At 42.9% G+C, this 27154-nt stretch overlaps 1 protein-coding gene across 6 annotated transcripts; it reads left to right on the top strand.

Annotated features, from left to right (window-relative positions):
- Positions 1 to 538: 538 nt before the first annotated feature.
- On the top strand, positions 539 to 17566 carry LSM14B (LSM family member 14B). Of its 6 annotated transcripts, none has more exons than XM_067554129.1 (10): positions 539 to 878; positions 6612 to 6775; positions 7256 to 7391; positions 7869 to 7985; positions 10616 to 10783; positions 10940 to 11017; positions 11893 to 12054; positions 12226 to 12376; positions 14202 to 14372; positions 14905 to 17566. In XM_067554129.1, the coding sequence occupies exons 1-9, from the start codon at positions 758 to 760 to the stop codon at positions 14365 to 14367; spliced, it is 1263 nt and encodes a 420-aa protein (XP_067410230.1). In that variant the 5' UTR covers positions 539 to 757; the 3' UTR covers positions 14368 to 14372; positions 14905 to 17566. The 6 variants fall into 6 exon arrangements, with proteins under 6 accessions (XP_067410230.1, XP_067410226.1, XP_067410228.1 ...); XM_067554125.1 differs by having other exon boundaries at positions 7869 to 8030; XM_067554127.1 differs by having other exon boundaries at positions 540 to 878; positions 14196 to 14372.
- Positions 17567 to 27154: the final 9588 nt, after the last annotated feature.

The following is a 27154-nucleotide window of genomic DNA, read 5'->3' as shown; positions in this document are numbered from 1 at the left end:
ATGAGCATTTAAATTTTCAGACGGAAAAGTTTCTCTGGCTCATGGTTGTAGAGACAAACTGGAGGGTGTGACCCAGGTGTCACCTCAAGGCTTGACCACGCAAAGGCAAACAAACAGAACCCACAATGTATCATTTTACGAATCTCATGCTTTGGGGCCCGCCTGATAGGCAAACGCTTAACGCTTGTGGTGAGTGGTCCTGGGGCACAGGAGGGGCAGGGTGGGTACCAAAGAGGGGTGTGTCTGTACTCGGCGCTGTACTGGGGCAGGCTGAGAGTGGGCTGCGCTCCGCTCTGTGCTGGCACTGGGGGGGAGGGTGGGGCAGGTGCGGAATCCTTCCGCGCCCCGACAGCCTGTCCCGCCGCGGCGCAGGGAGCCGGCGCACGTGGCACGGATCCCCCGGGGGCGCCCGGCAGGATCACGTGACAACCGTCTGACCCGCTCTCTCCCGTGCCTGGTCAGGGATGGAGAGGCGCATGCGCGATCTCGCACCGGCCCCCGTCGCTCCGCCCTATATAAGGCGCAGACAGAGGCGCTCCCACTCCCAACTCCGAGACCCGAGTCCGCCGGGAGTGAGGGGGCGTAGACGGGCCGAGGGTGCAGCGTCCTGAGTGGACCCCCCTCCCCGTAGTCAGCAGCGTCTAAGGGCCCGGGCTGCCCGCCCTCTTGTCAGCCCTTGCGACTGCGAACGGCGCCGCCGGCCTGCCGCTTTCTCCTCAGCCCCTAGCCAGGCCGCGCGGCCGGCCCCGGCGGAGCCATGAGCTCGGGCACCCCCTACATCGGGAGCAAAATCAGCCTCATTTCCAAGGCGCAGATCCGCTACGAGGGCATCCTCTACACCATCGACACCGAGAACTCCACCGTGGCGCTGGCCAAGGGTGAGGGGCGGCCGGGCAGGCCGGGCATCCTCCGCGGGGCGGGGGAGAGGAAGGGGGTCCTCGCCCCGCCGAGCGGAGCGGGGAGTCGGGCCTTCGCATCCGTCCCGCCGCTCGGTAGGGGGTCGGGGGGGGGGGGTGTCAAGCCCGCTGCGACCCGAGGCGCCTGGTACGGGCTGGGACAGCGGAGGCCCTCGGAGTCGCTTCCCCCTCGCCGGAGGCAGCGATGCCGGGGGTCTGGGGAAACTACGTGCCCAGGCCCACCGCCGCGCAGACGACGGAGCTGGGGCCGGGAAACCTGCCGTGGTTGGTTCACCCCCCCCCCCCCGGATTCGAGGGCCGTGGGTCCCTGCAGCGTCTCTGTGAGGCTGCTCCCGCCCGCAGCTCGCCTCCAGCCCCTGTGAAATCTCTCCCACCGTCTGGGCTGCCGCGTTTTCAGTCCCAAACGCCCGAACAATGAGCTGCGCTTCCCAGCGAGGAAGGTGTAAACAGGCAGCAGCTGGAGGCGAGCTGCCCCGCAGGGGAGGTCTGGCGAAAGCCCCGGGGACCCCGCGTCTTGTTTCAGGCTGGGGATGGCCGACTCGGTTCTAAAATGCCAAGCTCAAGTGCGGAGACAGACTGAGGAGCAAAGCCTAAATTACAGCCAGAGCTGATGCATTGAGCTGTGGCCTCTTTTCATGACTCAGCATTTGATTAATTCCTTTACAGTGCAAGAGCTCCATCGGACCTATCGTGAGCATGGCTTGCCCTGCACTGGTCAAATGCAAGAAAGTCAAATAGTCACAAGGCAACTGCTGGATATACAGCACCTTACTTGAAGGCTAGTGGGGATGTTACAAGGCTTTGAGTTTTTGGCCCCTGTTTATTTCTCAGTATAGTGCAGCAATTCAGCTTTTTCATGAAAAGAGGTGAAAACTGCTGGTATCTCAAGTTCCCCTGTAAGTTTTAAATAACCATGCTTCTTTCTATTACAGTAACTTAGCCCTAAAATTCAGTTCTAACAATTGAATTGGTTTTTACTGTCCTATCTCATATGCTTTCTACTACTCGGATGATAGAATAATTTTGCAGTATTTGGATTGGGAGAGTAACGGATCAGTGTGTTTGTGTGGAAATAGAAAAATCTCATTTTCCATTAGATTTTTCTGTAAAACAATTTACAAAACCTTAAACTTGGTTCCTCATTGAAATACTTGTGATAAAAAATTGGACTAATTCAAACTGAATTATTACGTTCTTGAATAGTAATATTTTGTGGTGCCCTTTTACATCATATGTAGTATTCTGCATCTGTCTGCCTGGGTTTTTGACACTCCATGCTTTTCTGGTTCTCATACATTGCAGACGGCTTCTTCACTTACTCCTTATTTTGCTCTGTTCTTAGGTATGCTGATCTTTACCTCTCTTAGTCTTTGGTTGTCTTATTTTCAGCTACCACCTACACAAGTGACTCCCGAATTTGCTTCTGTCTAGAACCTTAGTTCTGTTTGTCATCTCATACAGTCTCAAACCTGATTTCTTCCATGCCACTTTTCTGATTACCACTGCCACTATCCTTGGATTCCAGCCTCCTATCTCAGTGTAAGCATTGGCTTTCTCTCTCTCTCTCTCTGTGCCATGTATCTTTTAGTTTTGTTGCTTTCTCTATCTTCAGTTTTCACCCTCTCCTCATTTTCCTAATAGGGGAAAAGACTTTGTGCTTTGGTAATGTCTAACTTTCATGTCTGGGCTCGCTATTACTACTTCCCCTCCAGTCTGTCCAAAATATTGCTGCTAAAATCCTCAATCACCTCTTGTGTCTCAAACTCTAATCCTTCCACTGTCAATCTCCTACTGCATCAGATTCAAGGACTTCCTCTTATTGTATTAGGAAGTGTGCAGAACTACAGATAAAGAAAATCTAACTTGGACGTTTGAAACCTTCTTAAAATGAGTTTTAATTTTGATTTTCAGGTACCTGATTAATTTCAAATAATGAGACGTAGCTGATCAGGATTTACCTCTACATAAGCATGCATGTGTCTAAAGCTACGTACTTCACCATGTCCTTTACGAACCCAGAGTAATGGATTGTACGTAAGGAAGCCGGGAGAAGGGGTTGGAATTCAGTTGGGCACACCAACAGGGCTGTCTGTGAGCTGGAACATCAGGGCTGTTTAAGCAGAGGTCCTGGCATCCATAAAAACAAAAATGCAATTTTTTACTTATGTCCATCTACACTGCCTATTTAGAGCCGCCTTTGTAATGAGTAGGATGCAGCAGTCTCCTTTGTAGCCTTTGTTTTCCACATAGCACTCATGACTTCAGGGCTTAAGTGGAGTTCCTTTCATGGGACCTCTCTATTAAAAGAATGTCTTCAGACATACTAAATTACTGTAAGGGGGGAAAATACATACTGTTTGGCTTAGAAATAAAGCTATAAGTATTAAAGTATTTTGGATGTTGGTCACTTTTTTAATTGTGGTGCACTGCCTGCAGCAAATTGGTATTTGTGTAATTATTTATTGGTTAATGGTTTCGTATTTTACATCCCTAAGCCATTTAGGGTTTCGTACATCAAATCATGTTAAATTCTACCTAGAAACGAGTAGGCAGCCAGTGCAGATCCCAGGGCACTTGTACCGTATGCTCCCAGTGAGATACCTCATTCAGTAAGCAAGCTGTTCCATTCTGTGTGCGCTAGCTACAGGCCCTGGTAGGTATAGGATTGCAGCCTTCTAGCTAGCCGCAGATGGCAAAAGGCTGCCTGGTTACTGCTGTAATATGATCATCCTACAGCGGGAAAGTACTCACTCAAAGGCACTGATGTTACCTCTGGCTGCATCCCCAGTCTGTCATCACCTCTGTCTTAGCTGACTGATGCTCAACCCAGATTGCTCTCATCCATGCTCCAACACCAGCTTAGGTGCTGAACCACATCAACAGAGTTGGACAAGACAGACGTACTGCTGAGTCTCATCAGTCTACTGAAAGCTCTGCACCCTGTGCCTCCATATATGCATTGAACAAGAGGGTGACAAATGGCACACTGCAGCACTCCATGCTGTTTCTGGAAGAGGAGCCAGTTGCCCTCAACCACCTCTTGAGATTCTTCAGAGGAAAGAAGGAAACCACTGCAAGCATCCCTGTCTATTCCAGGGTCAGCTGTATCAAAGCCTGATAGCCTTGTGATGGATGAAGATCAGGTGTCCTTCACTGACCATTGAGTCTTTGTACCAGTCTAGACCCGGAGTTATCAAGGGTTAAGAAGATCAGACATCTAGATAACTAATTCTTTCCTAACAAGGGAAGATTGATGCTGGCTGATGATTAACTAGGTTGTCAGCAATAAGCTGCAATATTGTCAGCACAGAGTCCATACTAGACAAAGGCTTTTAAATTTAAAAAATGTGGCTGTCATACATTACTGTGATAGATTTAAACATAACCCCAATGTATAACTGAAAACACTTAAGTTTGAGACTATTTTTCTGAAAGTGGACAACCACAGTCTGTTTTTATAAGCTATTAGGTGGGATGTGAAACAAGGACTCGGTTGCTCTTTCTGAATATGAAGAATAAGCGGAATCTCGAGCTTGTGCTAATCTTATGACAATCCATTGCCAATTTAAAAATGTTACTGCATGATAAGTGTCCAAATTGCATTTAACGGTGCACAAGACAATTCTAAAATAGAATCTGGCTATTCCACCCTGGTGGAGGGTGGGTGGGGGAGCTTGTCCTGACTGACGCTATGTCCACACTACAAGCTAGAAGTGATTCCTCTACTTATGTGCACATGTTCATGCTAACTTCCATTGAGCAAGCATGAGTATTAATAGCTGTGTAGCTGCAGTAGTTCTGGTAGTGGCAGCAGACATGTGGCTGAGCGTTACCAAGTACAAACCTGACTGAAACAGATGGGTTTGTATTTGGCATGGCTAAGCTGTGCCTCCTCTGCCTGTGCCACTGTGGCTACACTATTTATACTTGTGGTAGCTCAATGAGCGTTAGCTAGAGTATGTATACACAAGCAGGGGAATCTCGTCCCTCGCTTGGAGTGTAGATGTCACTTAGCTTTTGCAGACTTAGCAGTGCTGGAGCAGAGGAACATTAGCCAGATATTAGTGCCCTCGCTCTCTTTCAAGGAGGTGCTCTGCATTGTGCTCTGCATTGACCTCTAAGGAGAATGACTGACACTAGTCCTATTCAAACACTAGCAGCATCTCTTGGTCTGTATTTCAAGAAACTGCAAATCCAAAAGTCAGTTTAGTGATAGCTCAGGGTTTGCAAAATCTAGTTAAACTGTTAAATATAAGGCAGGCAGCATATGTATTAATCATGAAACCAGTGGCCTTCAGCTCTGGGAAGGGAGAAGGTGAATAATGTGGTAATCAAGTCTATGGGGAGCTCTTCTTTGTGCAGTAACTTGTGCTTGACATGTACCTATCACACTTTTAATGAAAAAATAAATTAAATTTAAGGTCATGGTTTGAACTCAAATGTTAAATGGGTGGGACTAGAGTTGGATGAAATCTTTTTTTGGTGAATAACGAATGCCCTGAAAAACAGTTTTGGGTTAACCAGAAGTATTCATGAATTTGTGCTGAATTCACCAAATAGTTTTGACCTTTGTTTTGTTTTTAAACAAAAAAATACTCTCAACATCTTGAAACAAATCATTTTGTTTGGTTATCAACTCAGGTTGATTTGTGCAATTTGCCAAAGGCAAAGGAAGATTAGCTTCACAAAATCTTTATAGAGGTTGGGAGGAGAGACCTCCCTTAACCTTTAGCCTAGTGATCAATTCACCCCTCTGCCTGATGTGGAAAAGAGATTTTTAACTTGAGTCTCTCAAATTACAGGCAAGAGGGCTCTGAGACTGGTATGAGGCTTTTTCAGTCTCCTGTTGCAGCTGTTTCCCTTTTTTATAAAGAAACTAGTCATAGTTCCTGCTCCAAACGTGAATCTCTCAGGTTCTAGGTGAATGCATTAACCCCCAGAATATAGATTCATCCTCACTCTTTCCCTGGCTCAGGGACTACTCAGTCTGTTGTAAGAACAGCTCAGGTGAGTACCCAAACCACTGGACTAAAGATTATAAGGGAGCTGCTCCTCCTAAGTGGTTTTTTGAATCTAGTCTTCCTTTGGTTTTGGTGGCAAAGTGTCCAAATCAGGGGGGCGGGGTTGAAAAAATCAAGCTGGGATGTTTTTGACTCTTTGGAAAGATTCAACAAATGAAAAATGTTTGACCCCAAACTGTGCTTTTGTTTTGTTTTAATTGCCAGTGAACTGTTTTAATTGCCAGACTGTCCCTCTTCTTGTGCTATGCTATATGGTGACAGTTGTGGTGTTAGAGGAACTCTGGTTGGATGCCCAGTTTAAGAGAAGGCAGACAGTAACCCCTTCTTGGGTTAGGGGTGCAATGACGGCTCAGCTTGGAAAAGCGGCTTTGTCAATACAAAATAACGCAAGTCATTGACCTCCAGACCATGCTGTAAGACTTGCCTGTTTACATGGATTGCTGCAGAGGTGGGCTTTAGAGAAATTAGATGCGTGAGAGCCAACAACTCTGGACCCAACTACTTGATCTAATTTCTATTTATAATGTATGGTAGGGATGCCTAGAGCCTTGAGCACATGCCCTTTGCTGTGGTATAAAGCTAAACTTCACCTGAAACTATATAGCGCTGGAGAAATAAGTTGCAGTACTAGTAGATGCTAATATCTACTACTTTTCTCTCTTACATGCTGAAGTGCGGTCTTTTGGTACTGAAGACCGTCCCACAGACAGACCTGCTCCTCCAAGAGAAGAGATTTATGAATACATAATTTTCCGGGGAAGTGACATCAAAGACATTACTGTATGTGAACCTCCTAAAGCTCAACATACTCTGCCTCAGGATCCTGCCATTGTCCAAGTAAGAATTTCAGTTTGAAATGGTGGTAGAAAGTTTTGAGGGAACACTAGCAATTCAAAGCTTGTCCTAAACCACAAGGTCTTCTGGTTATAAACATGCTTTTACAAAACTAAAGGTCAGTGTAAATATTTACAAGAATTTTAATTTTAGGTGGAAACACTTGTTTCCAAAACAATGCTTTCCTTCAGTGTTTATAACCGAAGTACTGCAGCATTTAAAAACCTGATAAAGCATTTTAATTGACCCAGGTGAGACACCTACAGAAAAATCACCAAAGTGATTGATTTAAATGTGATTTTTAAATTTAAATCTTTAAATGTTGTCACAATTAACATTTTAAACAGCCATATTACTTTCAGTACCTCAAAAGCATTACATTGGTCACTGCAAGGACAATTGAGGAAACAGAAAATACAAGAGTTCAGAAACCGCAGGGTACCATCGGTGGAAATGTATTTACACTATTCTCTTGTTATGCAGTCATCACTGGGTTCTGCTTCTACATCATCCTTCCAGCCACATGTGCCTTACAGTCCATTTAGAGGCATGCCACCCTACAGCCAGCTTGCTGCCAGCTCTTTACTTAACCAGCAATATGCAGCTTCATTAGGTTTAGGTGAGTAACAGTTTGAAGATGTACTTATTTGAAATTGTTCCCCAGTCTTTAAGGCTTGGTTTCACAGCAGTTTGTGCCCTAACATTACTAATCCTTACACTTTGTGCAAAATGATTGTTTGTATCCTCGGTAGCAGTTAAAGCAACCAGCCTTATGAAATGAAGTTTCAATGTAAAAATGTTAAACTAAGAAATCTTACCTTTTCTGTACAGGCAAAATAGTAAATGCATCTAAGAGCATCATCTGTTTGAAGTACTGTGTGTATAAGTTTGTGTTTCTACTTTAAGATGCCCTGCATGTACTGCACTCTGGTAAAGAACTTTCTCAGTACCATAAGAAAGAACTGTAAATATGTAGCATCTCAATATTATTCTAGCTAATTTCTTGTATCTCTTTCCAAGACCTCCAAGTGTCTCAACTACCTTGCCTTATTTGTGTATCTTTTTTTGCTTTTTCTTCTCCCCTCTATCTCTTTAGAGAAATTGGTAAGCCCTCCAACATCAGCAGCTGCTTCCAGCCCTAGTTCTTCTCCGTCTCCACAACCTGTTTCAGAGCCTGACATGTCTTCCGAGCCACATCAGCTCTCTTCCAAGGGTAACAGCAGTTTGAGGACTCCAAATATTTGGAAGAACCTGCATGGTGTTTGCAAAACATTCTATTCTGCTTGTTAGCCCTCTCTTAAAATGATAGTACTTTTGTATATGTAGTTGTAGCAAAACCGGATACTGCATTGTTCTTAGTTCTTTGTTTCTGACTGTTTTGTTAGAACTCTGGCTTGCTGCTGCTGTAGAAGAATTGATTAGTAGGGCTGGGGAAAGAGATTAAGCACAGGACCATGGTTACAATTTCCACGTAGAAGTACCTAGGGAGGGCTGGCGGCAGAGGATGTTTGCTTGTTGAGTCTTACCAATAGATATTTATTGCCAACTTACAGAATGGCATGAACTGGACCATTCCTTTCTGTAGAGGACGGAATGATATTAAGTTGTGGGATAACCGCTAATTAGTTAAGTCCATAAAAGAATACTAACACCTTCTCCCATTTATTATTGGAGAGCAATTTTTGGATGCATTCCACACTTGAAATGGGTCACTGTAACTAGCTCTGGGCTTCAGTAAGTGCTGCATGAATGCAGAATTCATGCTTTACTGATTGAACCTCTTGTTTGACAATCTGGTTTAATGAAAATTCAGGTATCTGAACTAAGACATGATACAATTGTTTTGATCTTAAATTTTGTGCTCTATAGTGAATCTCCAGTTCAAAAGTAGGTTGAGTGGAAAACTAGGTTGAAGAGCTTTGCAGTGTTTTCAGGGCAAATAGTGTGGGTGCAGTCCCCATCTGCAGGTAGCTGTCCTGAATCTGTAATCTACACTTTAAAAAAAAAAAAATGCTTGAGTCAGTTGGAAAGCATGCATGTGTATAGATTCTTCCTCCTCCTCCCCAACCCTTCTTGGGCCATTTCTACCTCTATGTACCATATCAAAAATCCAACTAAAATAAGCTTAAAAATGATGCTTAATAGTAACTGCTGTGCAGGCTTAATATGTAGGCATACTCTACGGCAGCGGTTCTCAACCGGTGGTACGCGTACCACTGGTGGCACTTACCGGAGGACTGGGTGGTACGCGCGGCGCTGAATCCGCCGCTGCTGGATGGGCCCTCCCACCCGCCCTTGCGAAACTCTGCCGCCGAAAATGGGGAAACGGCGGAAGGGTTTCGGCGGCGGGCATTGTTTCTGCCGTGAAACCCCGCCGCCCATCTCTCCCCGCTGCCGCGAAACTCCGCTGGAAATCCCTCCCGCCGCCACTGCGAAACCCAGCCGCAAGTCCCCTCCCTTTTTTTTTTTCCCCGAGTGGTACTCGGGTCGGGTACAGTCGGGTCAAGTGGTACTTGACCTGACTGTACATGGCCCGAGTGGTACTCAGGGAAAAAAGGTTGAGAACCGCTGCTCTAGGGGTATTATTCCTGGTTTGTTCTTTTGAAAGAACTAAGCATATATTTGATTAGTATGTGGCACAATGCATAATCCTAGAAATAGAATGCAGATTCAGGATTCACTAAATAAGTAGTGGCTTGGCTTGTGTAATAACAATGCATTTCTTGATCTTAAATTGAACCAGTTGCATGGAAGCAAAACTACCTAACATTCTCCATCAAATTTTATGTTCATATAAAGAATTGTGTGAGAGTGTAAGATGTCGTCTCAAAGTACCAACATTAACTTCTTTACAAAGCATAGGGGATGAGTATTTGTCTGAACACTTCTAATATGGTTGATGGTGTGAAGTATAACAAGCCATATAAGTTCCTAAATGTGTCATGTAAAAAGAGGGTAACATTTCAACCTTAACCAAGTCTCCTAGACTTTTGTTTCATCAAGACCTCTAACTCCTGCAACATATCTAAGAAACATTGAGAGACTGGACTAGTTTCAACTTTTTTGGGTTTTCTTGTAGGGTTTTTTTTTGGGGGGGGAGGGGGGGTTAAACAGTACCCAACTACTTGATGTGATGTCCTTATGGAAGGACTTCCAAATGCATATAGATGTGACTTGTACTTGATGGACCATAACTACTGGAGCCATTAAACACTTATTTTAACAATAGATCTGACACTGATGCCACATTAATTTGGTTCTGTTGATCAAAAAGCTGTGTACAATAAGACCAAGCTATTGATGCAGTAAATGTTATGCACACTGACAGTCTCATAACTACTTTGAAAATGAAGCACTTTCAGCAAAAGGCTGAAGCAAACTTCTTTTAGTTAAAAATATACTTATTCTGTAAAATCATACACAAACAAGAATACCTCATGGAGAGAAATGGGAATTGTACATTTTGGAAGCTTATTGCATATTTAGTGACTGCTTAATTTGATATGCATATTAACTTTGTCCTTACCAATTTGCTCTTTTATAGTAATAGTTAACTCTTCATTCTTGTGGGTAAAGTTGTTGATTTAGTTTATGGCACTGAGCTCATGGCCAAAACTTGTATGCCAACACTTACTCACAGATGTAGTGTGAGACACCTACAAACCTTCATAGCAGAATAATGAAAGTGCCTAGGAGATTCTACACAGTTATGGTTGCAATCTGTTTTTGATCATGGAGGTAGATGGGGCTCAGGAAAAATGTTGTCACAATTCTTAGCATGGAATGCTTCCTGGAATGCAACTAAAAAACTAGCTGTTTATAATAACCTATTTGTTTTTGCAGGTGCTGGTTTCCCATTGGTTCACCAAGTACGCAAAAGTCCCATGGTGGAGCAGGCTGTTCAGACTGGGCCAGTTGATAACCTGAATCAAAAAAAGCCACCCCCAGCAAAAATAGTTCCCGGGATCCAACGCAATGGACGACAAATTCCACAAAATAGCAAGACAAATGGTATACAAGTATTTGTTGGAGCTTCCTTCAGAAAAATGCTGAAGTAACTTATGCCTGCTTGATAAGTTTGCTTAACTTCCAACTTCTTAAGGTAACTTTTTGTTCTTATATGCTTGGGTTATAAACAGACTTTCTTTCCCTATTTCTTTTTGGTAGATACAGTTCAGCTGCCACCTGTGCAAACTCCAGGCCAGGTGAATGATGAAAACAGAAGACCTCAAAGGAGGAGATCAGGTAGGCTAACTTGACCTTAAGCCTGCAGACTGGCTTATAGAACTCAAATTCTCTTCTTTTATAGTGGAGAATATTAGATAACATAAGCTGCTTATGAGCAGCAACAAGTTCATAATGTAAAAAACATGAGGGGGGGGGTAATGTGGAATAAAACATGCACCAAAAAGAGCAAGAACCTTGTGGAGAAGCTTCTGTAGCCAAGGAAGCACCACTTCTATGAAGAGCCATAGAGAACATACCAGGGGACAGTTGCTCTCTGCTGCATCTCCCTTAAACTCAGATATACTCATGTAAATTATTGCTATAAATTGGCATTCTCTTTATACAGGCTGCTCTTCATACTGTAAGGATCTTCAAAGGGAATTTGAGGTAGCCATAACCAGCCAGACCCTGTTATCACGCGTCATCTAAATTGTCTTCCCCATGTACTGCAGAGAATAATGTAAAAGCACAAGCTCCCTATGTGGCTGGTTCTAGCCTTGTGTGTTTCCTGAAATCTAAATGTCCCAATTTGTGTGAATTTTTGGGGTAAAACTCCTTCAGATTCAACAAGAAACATTAATTGTTTAGTTTTTTCCCCTACAGACTAGTTGGCATTATCTTTTATAGTAAGAGTTGTATGCAACGCTGCCGGGGGTGTAGTCCTCTAATTTAATAGTAAGACCTGAACATGCAAGAATGTTTTCCAAAAGGTTAAAATATTGCTGTAATGTGTTTCTACAGTGAAGTTCAGAAGTCTCTTTCAAAGTGGTGTGGCATAATCACAGGACTGGAAGCCAGAAACTCCTGAGTTCTAATCCTGGTTTTCTCTGGCCTTGACCAAGTCATTTATCCTTCCTACGCGTTACCAAGTGTTTAAACTCTCCTGCTTTCAGGAAACAGGAGAACCAGAAATCGTTCTAGAGGACAAAACAGACCAGCCACTGTGAAAGAAAACACAATAAAGTTTGAAGGCGACTTTGATTTTGAAAGTGCAAATGCACAGTTCAACAGAGAGGAACTTGATAAAGAATTCAAGAAGAAACTGAACTTTAAAGGTTTGTGCCTTCTTTAAATGTAAATGGCTTTACTAATTTTAAGGATGATGTATAGACATCTTGCTCTGAGAAATTTTGTGATATTAAATATGGAAGAATCTCAAGGAGCAAGAAAATGGATGGCTCTTCAGTATTCAACAAGGAAGTGTGTAATTAATCTTCTATCTTCAGATGACAAAGCTGAGACGGGGGAAGAAAAGAGTGATCCTGGAGTAGCAACTCAGAATGATGGCAATGCAGATGAAGACCTCCTTGGACCCAATTGCTATTATGATAAGTCAAAGTCTTTCTTTGACAACATCTCTTCAGAACTGAAATCCAGGTAACTACCTTTCTGAATCTCTGCCTGTCTTGCCTCTTTAGTGCGGGCAGGATATCAGTGAGGTTCTGTGCTAGGTGATGGAATGTGGATAAATAGAAGTGAAGCTTGTCAAGATGTTCTTTCATCTGAAGTTTTGGATGATGAATAATGAGGCCTTTGGAAGGCATGTGGCCCTAGAATCTGACTGCTCGCTAGACACTACTAAACCTTCAGTTCAAAGAGTGAGATCTGATCTTAGAACAAATTAGTCTTGATTTTTGTTTCATTTGACTTAAGCCCTTGTTCACATCTGATCTTAGAGTTGTGCTTGTTGACATACCAGAGACGTGAACTCATTTGACATCCAAATGGTGAATTATTGGAATACAATAAACGACAATACTTTCTAGATACTGGGGCATTCAAGTTTAAAATTTCCTTACTCAGAAGTTTTTTCCACTCAGTCTTTATTTACCATTTGTCATCCAGGCCTGAAACCATTCTGCTAAGACAATGGAGAGTCACTTGCTGTTCTTTCATGCACAAAAGCTGCAATTTTTGTAGGCAAGAGTCTAAATCCTTGCTGTTTCACACTTCCATGACCATTTCCTGAGGATAATTCCTTAATTTAAGGATTTTATTTTAAAAATATTGACTCTAAACTCAGTGTCCCTTAAACATCTATAAAAGTCTCCTGAGTTTTATCCATTCCTGTCTCCTTACCACGTGTGTGGTGTGGTAGCTAGATTACCCTTAACTTGTTTCTGAAGCTTTAAACCACCTCCCCTTCCAATTGTTGTTGGAGGCTTTAGCCTGAAACATTCAGAATTTTACCTTCTCAGCCAAGGAAGAAAAGCATGCAGTAATGGAAAACAGCTGCATTTTTATCACACTGAAATAAGTCACTATTTCAGTCTTTTTTTCCTGAATAAATTGTGCAAAATCTGTGCACACCTACATTTGGAGATAAGTCTTGGCCCCCAAAATTACCTTGGGGTGGGGGTGGCATGGCATGGTGTATAGTAGAGCAGAACACACTGTAGGCGTCAGACCTAATGCTTTAATCCACGCTGTGCTGCTGAGTTTGTATGGACCTTAGACAATTCACTTCATCTCTGTTCCTTCCACCCTCTTTCCCTAGACTGGAAGCTCTTTGAGTGAAAGATCTGTTCTTTTACAGCACCCTACACAAAAGTCCTGATCTTGGTTGATTCTAGGTGGTGCTGAAATTCTGTGTCTTTAAACTAAGACTTCCCTTATGTGAAGGACCTATCTGTATCTGCACTCAAGCCCAACTTGTTGAAAGTGGAAGTAGGAAATACAATCCTGTTACTCTTCTGTACTGTTACTATAAGTAGTAAAGGGATATACAGTTATCCTTTTTGTGGGGAAGGCGGAATCTAGTGCTTTCTAGTTATTAGAGCTGGTCAAAACGCACTCGCCCTCTTCCTGGTTGTCATGATTGAAACTTGGTAGATCTTAATTGCTCTACAAGGTACCTATAGCATTTCAGGAAAACAAGTGCAGGGTACTGAAGCACTATTGAAACTTGACTGCTTAATCACTTTAAGGCAGTTGTGGTTCTAGCTTCCAGTTGGGGTGAAATATAACTAACAAGATATCTGACCGTTGAGCTATCACTTAATATATGACAAGTCCTAGGCTTGAGTAAGGGTACGATCTGTGCAGAGAAACTACTATGCTGCAATTTGCTATTTCTAGATATCGCTTTAAAACAAATGATTTCCTCACTATTGCACAAGTGGTGTGGACTTTCCCAAAAAACAAGTTTCTGAATAATAATCCTACTTAAGTCAAACCTGACTTCAGTCTTGCTCAGTTCCAGGCGTACAACATGGGCTGAAGAAAGGAAGCTTAATACAGAGACGTTTGGAGTGTCTGGCAGGTTTCTTCGTGGACGTAGCTTTCGTGGTGGATTTCGAGGTGGAAGGGGTAGTGGAGCAGCACGGCGAAACCAAACCACTCACAGAGCTGGTACTGGAAGAGTGTAATGGAGGCAAGTTGTGTAGCAAATGCGGTCTCTAAATATCTGTTGACTCCCTGTCTTACAATTTAGTAGCTGAACTGTTTTATGTAGTGGGAATTAATCCACATTGGCACATGTGAAACAACCTATGTATCTTCTGCTACTCCATGACTAAGGTCACTTATGGATTGTTCAGTTTTACCTGGTCTGCTAGTTTTTCAAGCAGACCAAAGTTGATTCCTGATGGATGCACCTTTCATCCTGTCTTCATATCTTACGGTATCTGGAAAGAGCAGCTGTGACAATGACATTGTCATGTCTGTTGTGAGGGAACTGCTTATTCTTTGCTAGGGCTGACATTCTTACCAATTTTGAGTAAAAGTGGCTTTTGCCTTCCTCCCAAGATAATGGAATGCAAAAACTGAGATTGAATTCAAGCGTTAAGCAAGTAGAGCTTGATATGGGGAACTAATCTCAGATTGGTGTTTCTGTGGCAAGGGATGGAAAGAGGTGTGGGGTTGGTCTCCTTGATGTGATTCCTAATCCTCTCTTTCTCTGGTAGGCTCTAAACTCCTCTGCCATGAAGATGAGAATTGTGTATATAGGATGAAAACAACAAACTGCTGCACTCATGTGGGATAAGAATAAGTCCTTGTATACTGTCTGAAATTCAATGACAGAAGTTCATGTACTACTGCTTGTATTTTGGGCTTCAGCTTAATTTTGGACCAGCATCTGAGAGCTGGAATATTTTTGGAAGAGGGAATGTGTTCAGGGTATCTTCAGTCATTTTTTATTTTTTTTTAAAGTGCAGGCTAACTTAATGATTTTTCTTTCTTGGACTCTAAAAGGTGGCTGTAGTTGAAACAAAGTAAAACTCCCTTTCCATACCCCAAAGGTGATCGTGCTATTTTTAACTTTCCTTGAAACAGAACCAAAGCTCACTTGAAGTAAACCAGCTAACTTGCTTGTTCTGAGCAACCAAATGTACCCTTTGGTGCTGCTGCTCTCTCATTGTTAACTTCAATAGCATGTGGTGTCTGGAAGTAGATTTCCACTGCTGAAGGGGCCGTATATAGTGTGACTTGGGAATACTGGGTGGCTGCTGATCATGTAATAATGTAAAGAAGGTTGTACAGTTATTTGCAAGTCCATACTTTTTCAAGGTACTGCATGATTCCATGCAACGGCACAAAGCCAATCACTTGAGGCTGTCTCTGAAGTCTGTTTGGAGTTCTCCGCACTTCTTTGGAGGAAAGAGGCCAAAGCCTATAACTAGCCAGGTTCTATGTGGGAAGAGTGCTATGCTGTATATCCTCACTCATTAAAACTGTGCTAGATCAGCAAGTGATCTCCTACATGCAGTGTTAAATGTGCCATAAATGTTCTTGCAGTATCTTACCTGTAAACGAAGCAAGAATAAAGGTGGAGGAACATTGCAAATGTTAAAAGGAGTAATTTGCAGGAAGGCTTATGAGATATTGCCCCTAACTGTACCTCATTGTATAAACCACACACACACTGCAAATGGCTTTATGTACACTAGTAGGCTCTGTGATGGAACACTAGAATGTTTTCCCTAAATGCAGAAAGGGGAGCCTATATAATGAAGCTCGTCAGACGGGTGTGTTTAATATTTCTCTACCCCTCCCCCACAACTGTAAATAACTTTTTTTTTTTTTTAAGAGGTGTATGGGGTGGGATGTTGGAAGGGGGTGGTAGGGAGAAGGGGTTATAAACTTGTTTGCATGAATAAGTTGGGTTAAGCTCTTAGAGGCATGTGTTCCTTTTTGTGGTTGATGGGGAATTTTGTTGAAAAAGCACCTTGGTAATTGAACCCATTATATAGCCAGAATTTTAGTTCATGCATTGACTAAGTTACTGTAAAAGCTTGAGTTTATTTTTGTAGGACTTGATTGCTAAGGGTTAGAACAGAACAGCCCCACTGCTATAGAGTAATGTAAATTGTAATAAACATGTATATGTTTAACACTTCTCCCATTTTTTGTTCCTGTAAATGGGTAAGAGTTGGTTGCTTGCAGGAGTGTTACTCAGTGGGTTAATGGCTGGAACCTCTGGTTTGAAATAAGCCAGAGATCTACTATCTAATGAAGGGTAGGCTTGATGTTAATTGTAATGAGATGTAACTTTTATTTGTACAAAATCATTGGAAAGGTCTGTACTTACACTACAGCTTAATACTTCAGTCCCTTCATGTTGGATGGCTTCTTCTCTTTCCAAATCTTCATTGGCCCTAAAGCAAGTCAGTTTGACTACTGTTTATCTTTTGATGAGCAATTAGGTGATGCTCCAGCATAATGTATTGGAAACACTTATTAGATTTAGAGCAGCAGCTGAACTTTTTCTGTACTAGCAAGAGGGCCAGCTGGCTGGATCCCCTCTCCCTCTGTTTTAACATGGAATCTTGACTGCATGTCAGGGCAGCTGACTTTCTGATGGATTTCTCCTTGGCATTTTCCAGTAGGCCTTAAGCTTGATAAATGAATGCTTCAGGATATCTTCATGCAAATACACTGGAGTAGGAGGCTCATGCCACGTCAAATCTTTGATAAAAAGAATGAGGAAATTCTTCCCTAACGCAAGGCTTAGTGAACAAAGTATCTAACATTCCCTGTACTAAACGATGAATGTTCTGCATTGACTTATGTTAAGCTTATGTCTTATACTAAACTCCCTAGTCTCAAACAAGGGAATCCCTATCAGTCCCATTCTAACTTAAATTACCTTATGGTTGGACTAGAGGGTCTCTACTATTTGATTCATTATAGCTGTGACTGTGTACTGTAGTATATAGCTTATTTTATGTACCAGCCAGTTACCCTCTACACACTTAAAACAAAATATCCTGTTCAGTGCACATACAGAAACAAACTTTTAATTGTCAGCCAGCTGGCCCTAGCTTTCCTGCCTTTTTAATTGAAAGGGGGTTAGAGGATATCAGCATTACAACTCTAGAATTACAAGTGCATGAGAAAGGGAGGAGCTGAACCTTAACAGGAGTGGGCTCTGTCCACTGTAGCTGTGTCTGATGTAGGAGTCTGTATCGACTAATTTTTGCTAGGTGGTTCATCCCTAAGCACCAGTGCTGGCTTTGAACTGTTCCTTCCTACTATCTGTAGCACCCTCTCCACCGTGTTACCCTCTTTGATGCCAATCTGTGAATAGGGTTTGATGGATAGGCCTGGCAGCAGCCTGTCTCTGCTTTATTTTTTCCCTATGAATTTAATTGGTGGTACCTCCACCCCCTTCATTCTTCCTGGCAGGGTCACCAGGGCTGTGTGAGAAGAAAATTCTAATCAACAGATAACTCCTACTTACTTGTCAGATAGTTGGAAACTCCCAAGGAATAACACAACCACATACAATATATTCCATCTAGCTATTAACCAGGAGAGAAATATAACCAGGTAAAACACTAATCTTAAGTTCATTAGTCACATCACTGATGGAGCAATTGTAAAATTAGTGTCCCAGGGGTATGTGTGCTTTGTTGGGGCACTTAGTGTCGGCACAGGTCACCTTCTGTGCCGTGGTTTAGCAGCGTGGTTGCCTGTCTTCAGTACAGTCTAAAAGGCTCACAGTTGGGATAAGGGGGTCAATCCCTCTGCTGGTTTAATAGGCAGCAGATTCTCAAAATCCCCCCCACGCTGACTTGCTTGATTTGAGGATGCTATCTAGGGAGTAGGGGTTCCCCTGGATCCAGACTGCTCTTAAAATGGTCTCTCCTGAGCTCCCTGGGAGAGGGATCTCCATCCCTCGTGGTTGCCCAGCCCTCCCTCAGCTACCACCACACACAGCCCCAGGAATTTAGGTGGTAATCTTGAGCATTACACATCTTTTTACAATATCAGTATGTGTTGATCCTCCTTCAGTCAAACCAGCCATCATTAAGCAACACCCTGCAAATAACTCCCATAGCTAATACCATCTTTCATGTCACTTAACGCACAGTCCTAGCATCCGCCTCCTTAACCCCAAGAAAGCTGTCCACTCTTCCACAGCTAAAGTACAGAACTGAGAATGTAGGTACTGCTGGTGTATTGCTTCACTTGCTGTCCTCAGCCTCTGCACGTTGAGTAGCTAAACTAATCATTGGCCTGCAGCAGAGTGTGTGTATTCAAACCAAGCTGTCAAAAGAGAGGGAGGTAGAGTTGAAGAAAACTGGGAAACCTTTCTGAGCTTCAAGAGGATGAGAGACCAATGTTAAAAGCATGAGCCCGCAGCTGTAGTCTTCATTAACAGGGGCCAGTATGACATTTTGGAGATTATCTAGGTGAGTAAGGGCTGCTGACACCCCCTGTCTTGTAATTGCGGATGTCTTAATGCTATGTTCATATGGCTCAGAGCCCTGACAGCAATCGTCAGCCCACAAGCAGAAAGGTCTCACCCTGGCTTCTACTAGCCTAGTTATCCTGGACAAGGTGACCCCACCCCCCAGTCCTTCCACAGTCAAGTCTTGCCAGATTCATCTGAACTATCAGGCACTCAGCCTTTCCCCTCTGGTTCATCTCCTTCAAAGGTATGAAAACAACCCCAGTTATTGGTTTGTGGTGGGGGAAACACTCCATGCAGTTTACACACCAGGGTGCTGCTTGGGGTAAAAATAAAGATTTAATAGAAAAATCACAGATTCAAAGATAGAATAGGAAGAAAAAGCAAACACACACAACTTACATGGAAAATAAACTAATTGTCTTCTGGGTAGTTCTGTGCATTGTTACTTGTGGCTGGTTTTGTGTAAACAGGCATGTCTTTCCCCCACTTCCCCCTCACACTACTATTGTCATCCAGCAGCTCTGAGGTTTGGAAGTTCAGTGAAGGAAGTATTTGCCAGAGGCAGGCACCTCTCCTGATGCTGGAGCATGACAGAGTTCAGTTAGTAAGGAAATTATTTTCCCCAGGAAAAATGTTGACTTTAAAAAAAAAATAAAAAATTTGTTATGCTTCTCAAAACAATTTCTAACCTGAAACAATGGAATCTGTTTTTGTCACAATCAATTTGCACAAAGGTCTGTTGTCAAAAAGCCATTTTGCATTGAGGAAATATTTCAACAGAATCTTTTGAACTCACTCCATCCATGCCAGTCTTTGCCAGAGAGCTTTTTGATTCCTCTCAGGGAAGCTTTGTTCTTCCTAGATTTGCCCAATGAGGGGTCCCAAGACTAGATGCGCCACCAGGAAGAAGTTTCTACCTTTCAAATTGCCTTTCCTGTGAAAGAGCTCGCAAAGCGAGAAATCCTGCCCCGGTGAAGGGTGGGCCGTGTGTTTGAGAAATACAAGGAAATAGAGTTGTCACTTTGAACTGGTGGTTGAAACTAAAGAGCTTTGCCTAGGACCAAGTGAGATACCTGTGGGGGCAGAGAAGAAAAACAGACAAATTTTTTCCTAGTGTGGCCTTCTCAGAAAGGCATCTTAGAAGATGGGATTAAGATATCCCTTTGTTAATGCACCGAGAGAACTGAAATACAGCTAGGGAGCAGCTTGAAGTAAGGAAGTGCTATTCTTCTAATGGAAAACTCATAACCACTTTTTAAATGATTACCTGGTTATCTCACGTCACCAACAGCACAGGAACTTTCATTCAGTTTGAGGCTATTTGCACACTGTATTGGAGCTTTGCCTCTTCTCATGTTCAGAAAAAGCTTTTAAAGCCTGACAAAAGCAAGACTAGAGTTGGCTCAGGATATTTGCCCTTTTAGGCTACCATATTTTGTTCCATAGGCTTGTGCTCAATGTAACGTTGAGAAGCGAAACACAGCAAGATAGGAGGTCAAGAAACCTCAGAGAATGTATCTCAGCTTGATTCCTCTGCAGGCTGCATGTGTTCTGAAAAGCCTTGCTTTCAAAAAGGAATTATTCTAATTCCCCATTGGTGCTTGCTTTACATGGGGATACTACTCAAAGAAGAATCTATGGGTGCTCCACTTCGGGTACATGTCCGCCTCTCAAGCCCCTGATCAGAGATTTTCCTTAGCAGCGTCTGTTTGGCCCACACCACACATATGCTTGATGCAACCTCTGAGGGTATGGAGGACTGTGTGGGCAAAATGCCCTCAGTTCCTTCTCTACTGCCTCGGCCTGAGACGGAGATCTAGCATGTCAGCTTTGGGCATGCCTCAATGCTTTGCAGTTGTTCTGTAGTTTAGTTTCTAGTTAGTGTTAGCTGTTAATAGAGTTAGATAGTAGTGAGAGGTTTGGATTTTTTCCGCTCCCTTACCCTCCCCCCCCCCCCCCCGCCTTTTCTTTTTTTTCCCTCTGGGGTGCTTATTTGGTCTGACTGCATGCCTGGCTTGCCAGGTTTCAAATGCTGCCTCTCCTGTCAGGAAGCTATCCTGGTCATAAACGGCCATTCTAAGTGTATCCATTGCTTAAGAGAGTCCTATAATCTCTCAAAAGTATAACTTGCCTGACTCTGAAACCTAGGGCACAGAAGAACTGGGAGACCGAACTGAAGCTTCTTTTGGTGGAGTGTTCACTTTGATCTGCTTCCAAGTCGGGTCAGGAGATCCAGCCTGTATATCAGTCCCCAGGCAGACCCAATGCCCCTTTGACCTTGGCCAAAGTCTACCCTAAGAGGCGGCAGGACTTGGAGCTGCTTTTCTTCAGCACCTGCCCTGAGGCCTCCAGTCTCCCACCACAAGGAACTGGCTCCCAAAAGGCCCCGATCTGCCGCTAAGTTGACGGTGTCAGAGGCCTCCAACTCTTGACTCAATACCATAGAGGCAAAGCACTTTTCCTCTGGTACATGCAGGGCCAGGAGATCCTGAAGCACTTTGGAGAAGCACAGCTTTAGCAGGCCGCAGGGACCATCTGTGAAGGACAGGGAGGCCCAGGACATACTCTCCTCTAAAACGGTACCATCTATATCAGATTTACCAACGGTGCCTTCGCATTCAGCTCTGTCGCTACTGGTAAAATGGGTGTGCCAGACACCTTCAGCCCCTATGCCCTCCCGATCAGGTGTACTGTCCAGTTCAACTGCTGCGTTGGTACTGACCCATTTAGTACTGCAGGAATTCCACTACTCCAGGGACTTGTTAGCACTAGACTAAACCCCCAACACAAGGAGACCTTTGAAGAACAGGCGGCTAGGTCAGAGGCCACCCCTCAAACTCCTGTTTCTGGATGAGGCAGTCATGCTGCCTCTATCACCATCGATAGCCGAGTTTTTGCGAATTCCAGGACTTTGTGTAGAGGGTGATTGACAGCCTCTAGATACCTCTTGAAGAGGTAAAAGACTCATAGCACAAGCTCCCGGACATTCTGCAGTTGGCAACATCTACCTGGGCAAATTCCTGCCAACTTTTGAATGGTTGGATAAGAAATATGCCCTCCCCCACCCTAGAGACTCAGAGTTTTTGTTTTCCACCCCCACCTAATTCCCTGGTGGTGGATGCTGTAAATGTGTGGTGAACAGCATTACTCCAGGTCTACCCCTTATAATAAGGACCGGAAGGGGTTAGACCTTTTTGGCTGAAAGCCATGCTCCTCGACAACCCTCTAATTTCAGATTGCAAACTATCAGGTGATCATGGCCAAGTATGATTTCACGAATTACAGGTTTGCCACCTTTATTGAACATCTTTTCCACTCTCAACCACCTAGGATTACCTGCTGGATTTGGAGAAATCAGTTATTAATTAGCTCAGCTAAGATTAATGTGGCTGTGATACCAGCTTTACATTCCCCACTAGAGGGGTTTTCTATATTTGGCCAGCCTATGTTCTCTAAGATTTATTAAGAGTTTGGGGAACCTTTATCCCCAGACTAAGGATCCTACTCTGACTTGGGATCTCAACCAGGTATTTAGATACCTCATGGGACCTCTGTTTGAACCTATGGCAACCTGCTTCTTGCTTCACTTATCTATGAAGACAGCATTTCTAGTAGTTATCACGTCAGCCACAGGGTTGGGGAGATTGGGGCCTTGATGACAGACCTCCCATTTACAGTATTTTAGGGATAAGGTCTCCTTACGTCTGCATCTGAAATTCTTACCTAATGTGCTGTTGGATTTTCATCTGAACCAGTCTAGGGAAAAATATCAGTAGATGAATAAACTACCTAAATCTTACATGAGACTTCCTTTCCTATGTTAGGTGTGAGATGGGCTTTGGCCTTCTTTCTGGATAGGATCAAGCAATTTCAGAAACTATCTAGACTGTCTCCATTGCAGAAAGATCCAAGGAGTCCACAGTTTCTTCACAGAGACTTTCAAGGTGGATCTCTGGGTATCTTATTGCTTGCTACAGTGCAGCTGGTGCTTTACATCTCCAAAGGGAACAGCACAGTTTACCAGATCACAAGCAACTTCCACAGTTTTACTCAAAAACTGTCCACTATCTGAGATATGCAGAACTGTTACAAGGGCATCAGAGCATACCTTTTCTAAACACTCTATCTTGGTCCGTGACATCAGATCTGATGCTGCACTTGGTTCTGCTGTACTGTCTTCAGTCTTGGACTCGATTACGAAACTCCTCCCTCCCTGTGGAGATACTGCTCAGGAGTCGCCTGAAGTGGAGCATCCATAGGGACACTACTTGAAGAAGAAGAGGAAGTTACTTTTGCAATAACTGGTTCTTCTAGATGAGTGCCCATATGGATGCTCTACTACCTTACCTCCTTCCCTTTTGCTATAAACTGTTCTTTTTTGGATGTTCAGATTAGAGAAGGAACTTAGGGCAGGTTCGCTGTGCAGCCCTGTATATTCTTGGGGTTCGGCATGAGGTTGTATAGAGCACTTCTGTAGGCCCAAGGGACGCTGCTAATGGAAAACCTCCAATCAAGGGCTTCAAAGGCACATGCATAATGAAGCGGAGCACCCAGGGGACATGCATCTTGAAGAACTGAGGGTCTTTTAGCCGTTCCACCCCCCTTTATGCCCTCAAGGCGGGAAGGGCTCAAGATAATCAAGGGAGCAGCTGTGACCAACAGACACTGCTGGCTAAAGCATTCTGATCTCCATGGTATGGGGCACGTAAACACCACATCTCAAAGAACTCCAATCACGAAAAGTAAGTAACTTTCTTTTCCATTGACTTGAGACATCAAAACAAGACTCCTCTCAGTAAACCTTTTGTAATATGACTGTCCTGTTCTTTTGTTGTGTGCTTTGATCAGCAGTGAAATAGCTGATATTTAAATTGTCCTACTTAGACCTCAGGATCAACAATGCCTTGAAATTAATAGGGATAGCTCAGCTCATACCTTTCTCAGTGCTATTATTTCAGGCTGTCTGCAGACTCATGCTAACATCACTCCATCTGCTGACTCTTCATATTTTTAAGGTTATTTTCAGACCACCATTATTTTTCCAAAGGAAGGTTTAGATTCTAGAGCACAAGATGGCAGGCTCCAGGAGAAAGTATCATTGCTCTGAAGTACCAAAAATTAGCCTACTGGGAGCTCTCTAGTAGGCCTCACAACTATTTAAAGGGATGCTACCCAATTCTTTTCCACTACATAACCCAATTCAGCCCCCAGAGCTTTCTCTAGGCATGAAATTACAGACTTTCCCCAAGTGGAGCTGATCCTGTGACTCCAGTGGCTAAGTTTCGGTAGTATTACACACGCAAGAGTGGGAATCAGATGTCATTAGTGAACAGTTATCCATGTGTATTTTGGCAGGGATCATCTAACTGGAAGGAGGGAGGGAGGGATGACTATACAATAGGAAGTTAATAAGACAGTCTAACACTGAAATCAAAGATAAGAAGACGCTACTCACCTTGTGCCGTAACTGTGGTTCCTGCATCACTATCAAGTCCAGGTTATTAGAGTCAGAAAATGTTAAAGCAATGCATGAAGATCTCCATTGTGCTCTATAAAATGGCATCCTCTATGTAGCATGACCTTATATAAACAATGCATGTGAGGTCACGCTGTGCAGAGGATGCCATTTTGCTCTCCATGCTGTCTGGTGTCCTGGCAGGTAATAATTCATTAAAATGGGGTTGTGCTGGCAAAAAGTTTGGGAATCCCAGGATAGACTCAAGGAGCTCAATCTGTATAACTTAACAATGAGAAGGTTAAGGGGTGTGACTTGATTACAGTCTGTAAGTATTTACATATATAGCAAACTTTTACTAATGGGCTTTTCAGTCTAGCAGAGAAAGGTATAACACGATCCAATGGCTGGAAGTTGAAGCTAGATATCAGTCAATCATCCTTCACCCTCTAAGATGAGGGCGTGAAGAGAGGTTAGCTGGAGCCTCTCATTATGATGAGCTTTCAGGGACACAGGTATTTTTTTCATAAAATGATTTGTTTTTAAGTATGCAGCCCTTTCTCTTATGCAGGAAACAGCAAACAGGTGACCTGCAAAGGATTTTTCTACTTTTCTTTTAAAGGAGACAGTGATGTGGGGAGGTGTGTTAGGAACCAAACATTTTTGCTTGTCTTTCTACCTTAAAAAAGATCAAGAATTTCAAGTTTGGTCTGTCCTGGTTTTCCAGACAACCCTTGGGAAGCTCTTAATCTATGTTTGTTGTGAGCTGTAAGGGCTAGTTTACATACAAATTTACAGATTTAACTCTATTAGCTTCTTGAAGTAGATGATTATTTTGCTGTAAAAATCCAGTTTTGGACACTTCGGCATTAAATGGCTGGTCAATTTAGCTACAGTCAGTAACAAACCAGGCTTAGTTAAAGTGAATTTAATCACTTTTTTCACTCCAAGATGAATGTCCATGCACAGTCTTACACAAAAACAATTGAATTAGTTTCAAGTCACATTATTTTGATGGAAGGTTGTGGACCATCCCTAACACTCAATGAACGAGTGGGGTTTTGAATTTTTAATGCAGGTTTCCTTTATCTAAAATGGTAGTCACAGGAGTAGGAGTCTCCATCTGTGCTATTGCCTTTGTATCACTAGACCTAGCAAAGGGAGTGGAGATTGGCTCTGCAGTGCCTGTGCTGGGGACTCCCCAAGCAAGCACAGAAATGGTTGATAGCAAGGTGTGGTTGCAGTATCTTGCATCAGTATTTTTGAGCTGGTGCATGACTTCTTGAGGGCTGATGTGAAAGTAAAAACAAATGAGGAAAAAGCATCCCCCGACCCCCAAATGGTGTATTTTAGACCTTGTTTGTATGTCAAAGTAGCACAAAAGACAAGCCTGATCCCCCTCCCTTAGTAAATATTGCTGTTCCAGGTGTCTGGCCAAGAACTTAAGTCCTTATTCCTCAATCACAAATTGATTGCAGCAAGGTTTGCAGGATCAGGTCATGTGTTTAAGATAAGCTGCATTTTATGATCAGTGTAAAAAGACAGTTCTCTACTCCCTGCAGCTCCAGTTCTGAGGTTGCTCTAACTTGTTTTCCTCTTTATTCCTCCAAACTGCTACTCCCCCTGCTGTTGTGGAGAGAGGGGAGTTTTATTTTCCATTTACTGGACAAACAGTAGGTATGCATTCCTCATTCAAAACTCATGTGTTCATGTGCCATTAAACCAATGAGATTACTTCTATACCCAATTGTGTAGTGCATTGTTATGAAATGTTTGAGTTTGTATGAAACATGCTTTATTAAAACAACTGAAAGTAACTTGATAGCTCAAGTCTTATTTACTGTGATGTTCCATCTTCCTGGTGTCTTTGAAGAGTTCAGGTAGTTTTTATAAATATGGGTATATCTGTTCTCCAGTCTGAAATAAAATGCCCTTTAGTTAAGCAGAAACAGGGTGATTTCACTTCAGATATTGTCTAAATATATTTGATTGAACCCATCTTGTCACTTGTGATTATATTCCTAGACTTTGTTTAAATGCAAGTTTGAGTCCATGGCTGTATCTGGTACGTAGCTGATTAATGAGCCATCATTGCTGTGTCGCTCACTCTATGTAATAGCTGTTTTCATAAATGATGGCATGATTGTGATGGTTGCTGCCTCCATAAATGGAAATTCCACATCACGTTACAGCATTTCTAAGGACACAACTTTCAGAAGGCAGAAGATAAAACTGAGCTGCTCTTGGACAAAAATGGAAAAGGTGTACACCAGGCATGAAAAGTTTAAGACTATATGAATACTGCTGGAACTACAGTGGGAATAAGCGGGAGGGAGAGTAGTAAGAAATTAAGGGAAAACCACAACTTCCTTTCAGAAGGAGAGATTGGCCTTAAGTGACAGGCTCAATCTCTGGAAAATGGGACAGTTTTATGCTTTTTATTGTATCGTGCAAAAATCTCTGCAGCTATTTAAATACAGAAAAGCAGTTATTAGTCTATATAGCCACTAATAGACAGCTTGGGATAGTAACTGATTATGCCAAATCACATTCAGATAAATAGAATTTGCATTATTTCAAAATGAGTGTCAAATCTACCACATAAATATAGCTCTAGCATAGTATATGCCTTCACACCTGAAGTGTTGTTGTGCCTGCTCTGCATCTGTGATTTAGATACAGAAACTAGGATCCATTCAGCCTAGCCATAGAACTCAGTGTCAAATATAACTTCTAGTCTAGATTACCATGTATGAGGAACTTTTGTAAATTTAGGAGTACTGCCAAATAGAAAAAAGTTACTGATTTGAGCCTGTCTGTTATGGCCTTACCATGGTGCTATGAGATAGCAATCTAGGATTATGAGCAAGCCAGTTTGCAGGATACTTGAGTGATAGTGGGAAATAATTACTGAATAAGAGATCAGTGGCAAGGTTCAAGAGATTATAAATAAGAAGGTGTGAAGATACCTTTATGATGTTTAATAGATTAATATCACTCTTTTGTAACCAGCTACATGAGCCTAGTTTAAAATCCAAGGAATTTATTTAAAATAAAAAGC

The sequence above is a fragment of the Emydura macquarii genome, unplaced genomic scaffold, assembly GCF_026122565.2.
Source record: "Emydura macquarii macquarii isolate MOO-44397 ecotype Brisbane River unplaced genomic scaffold, CSIRO-AGI_Emac_v2 contig_1483, whole genome shotgun sequence".
NCBI lineage: Eukaryota > Metazoa > Chordata > Testudines > Chelidae > Emydura > Emydura macquarii.
The sequence above is the reverse complement of the archived record's forward strand: the minus strand, read 5'-3'. Positions and strand labels throughout refer to the sequence as shown.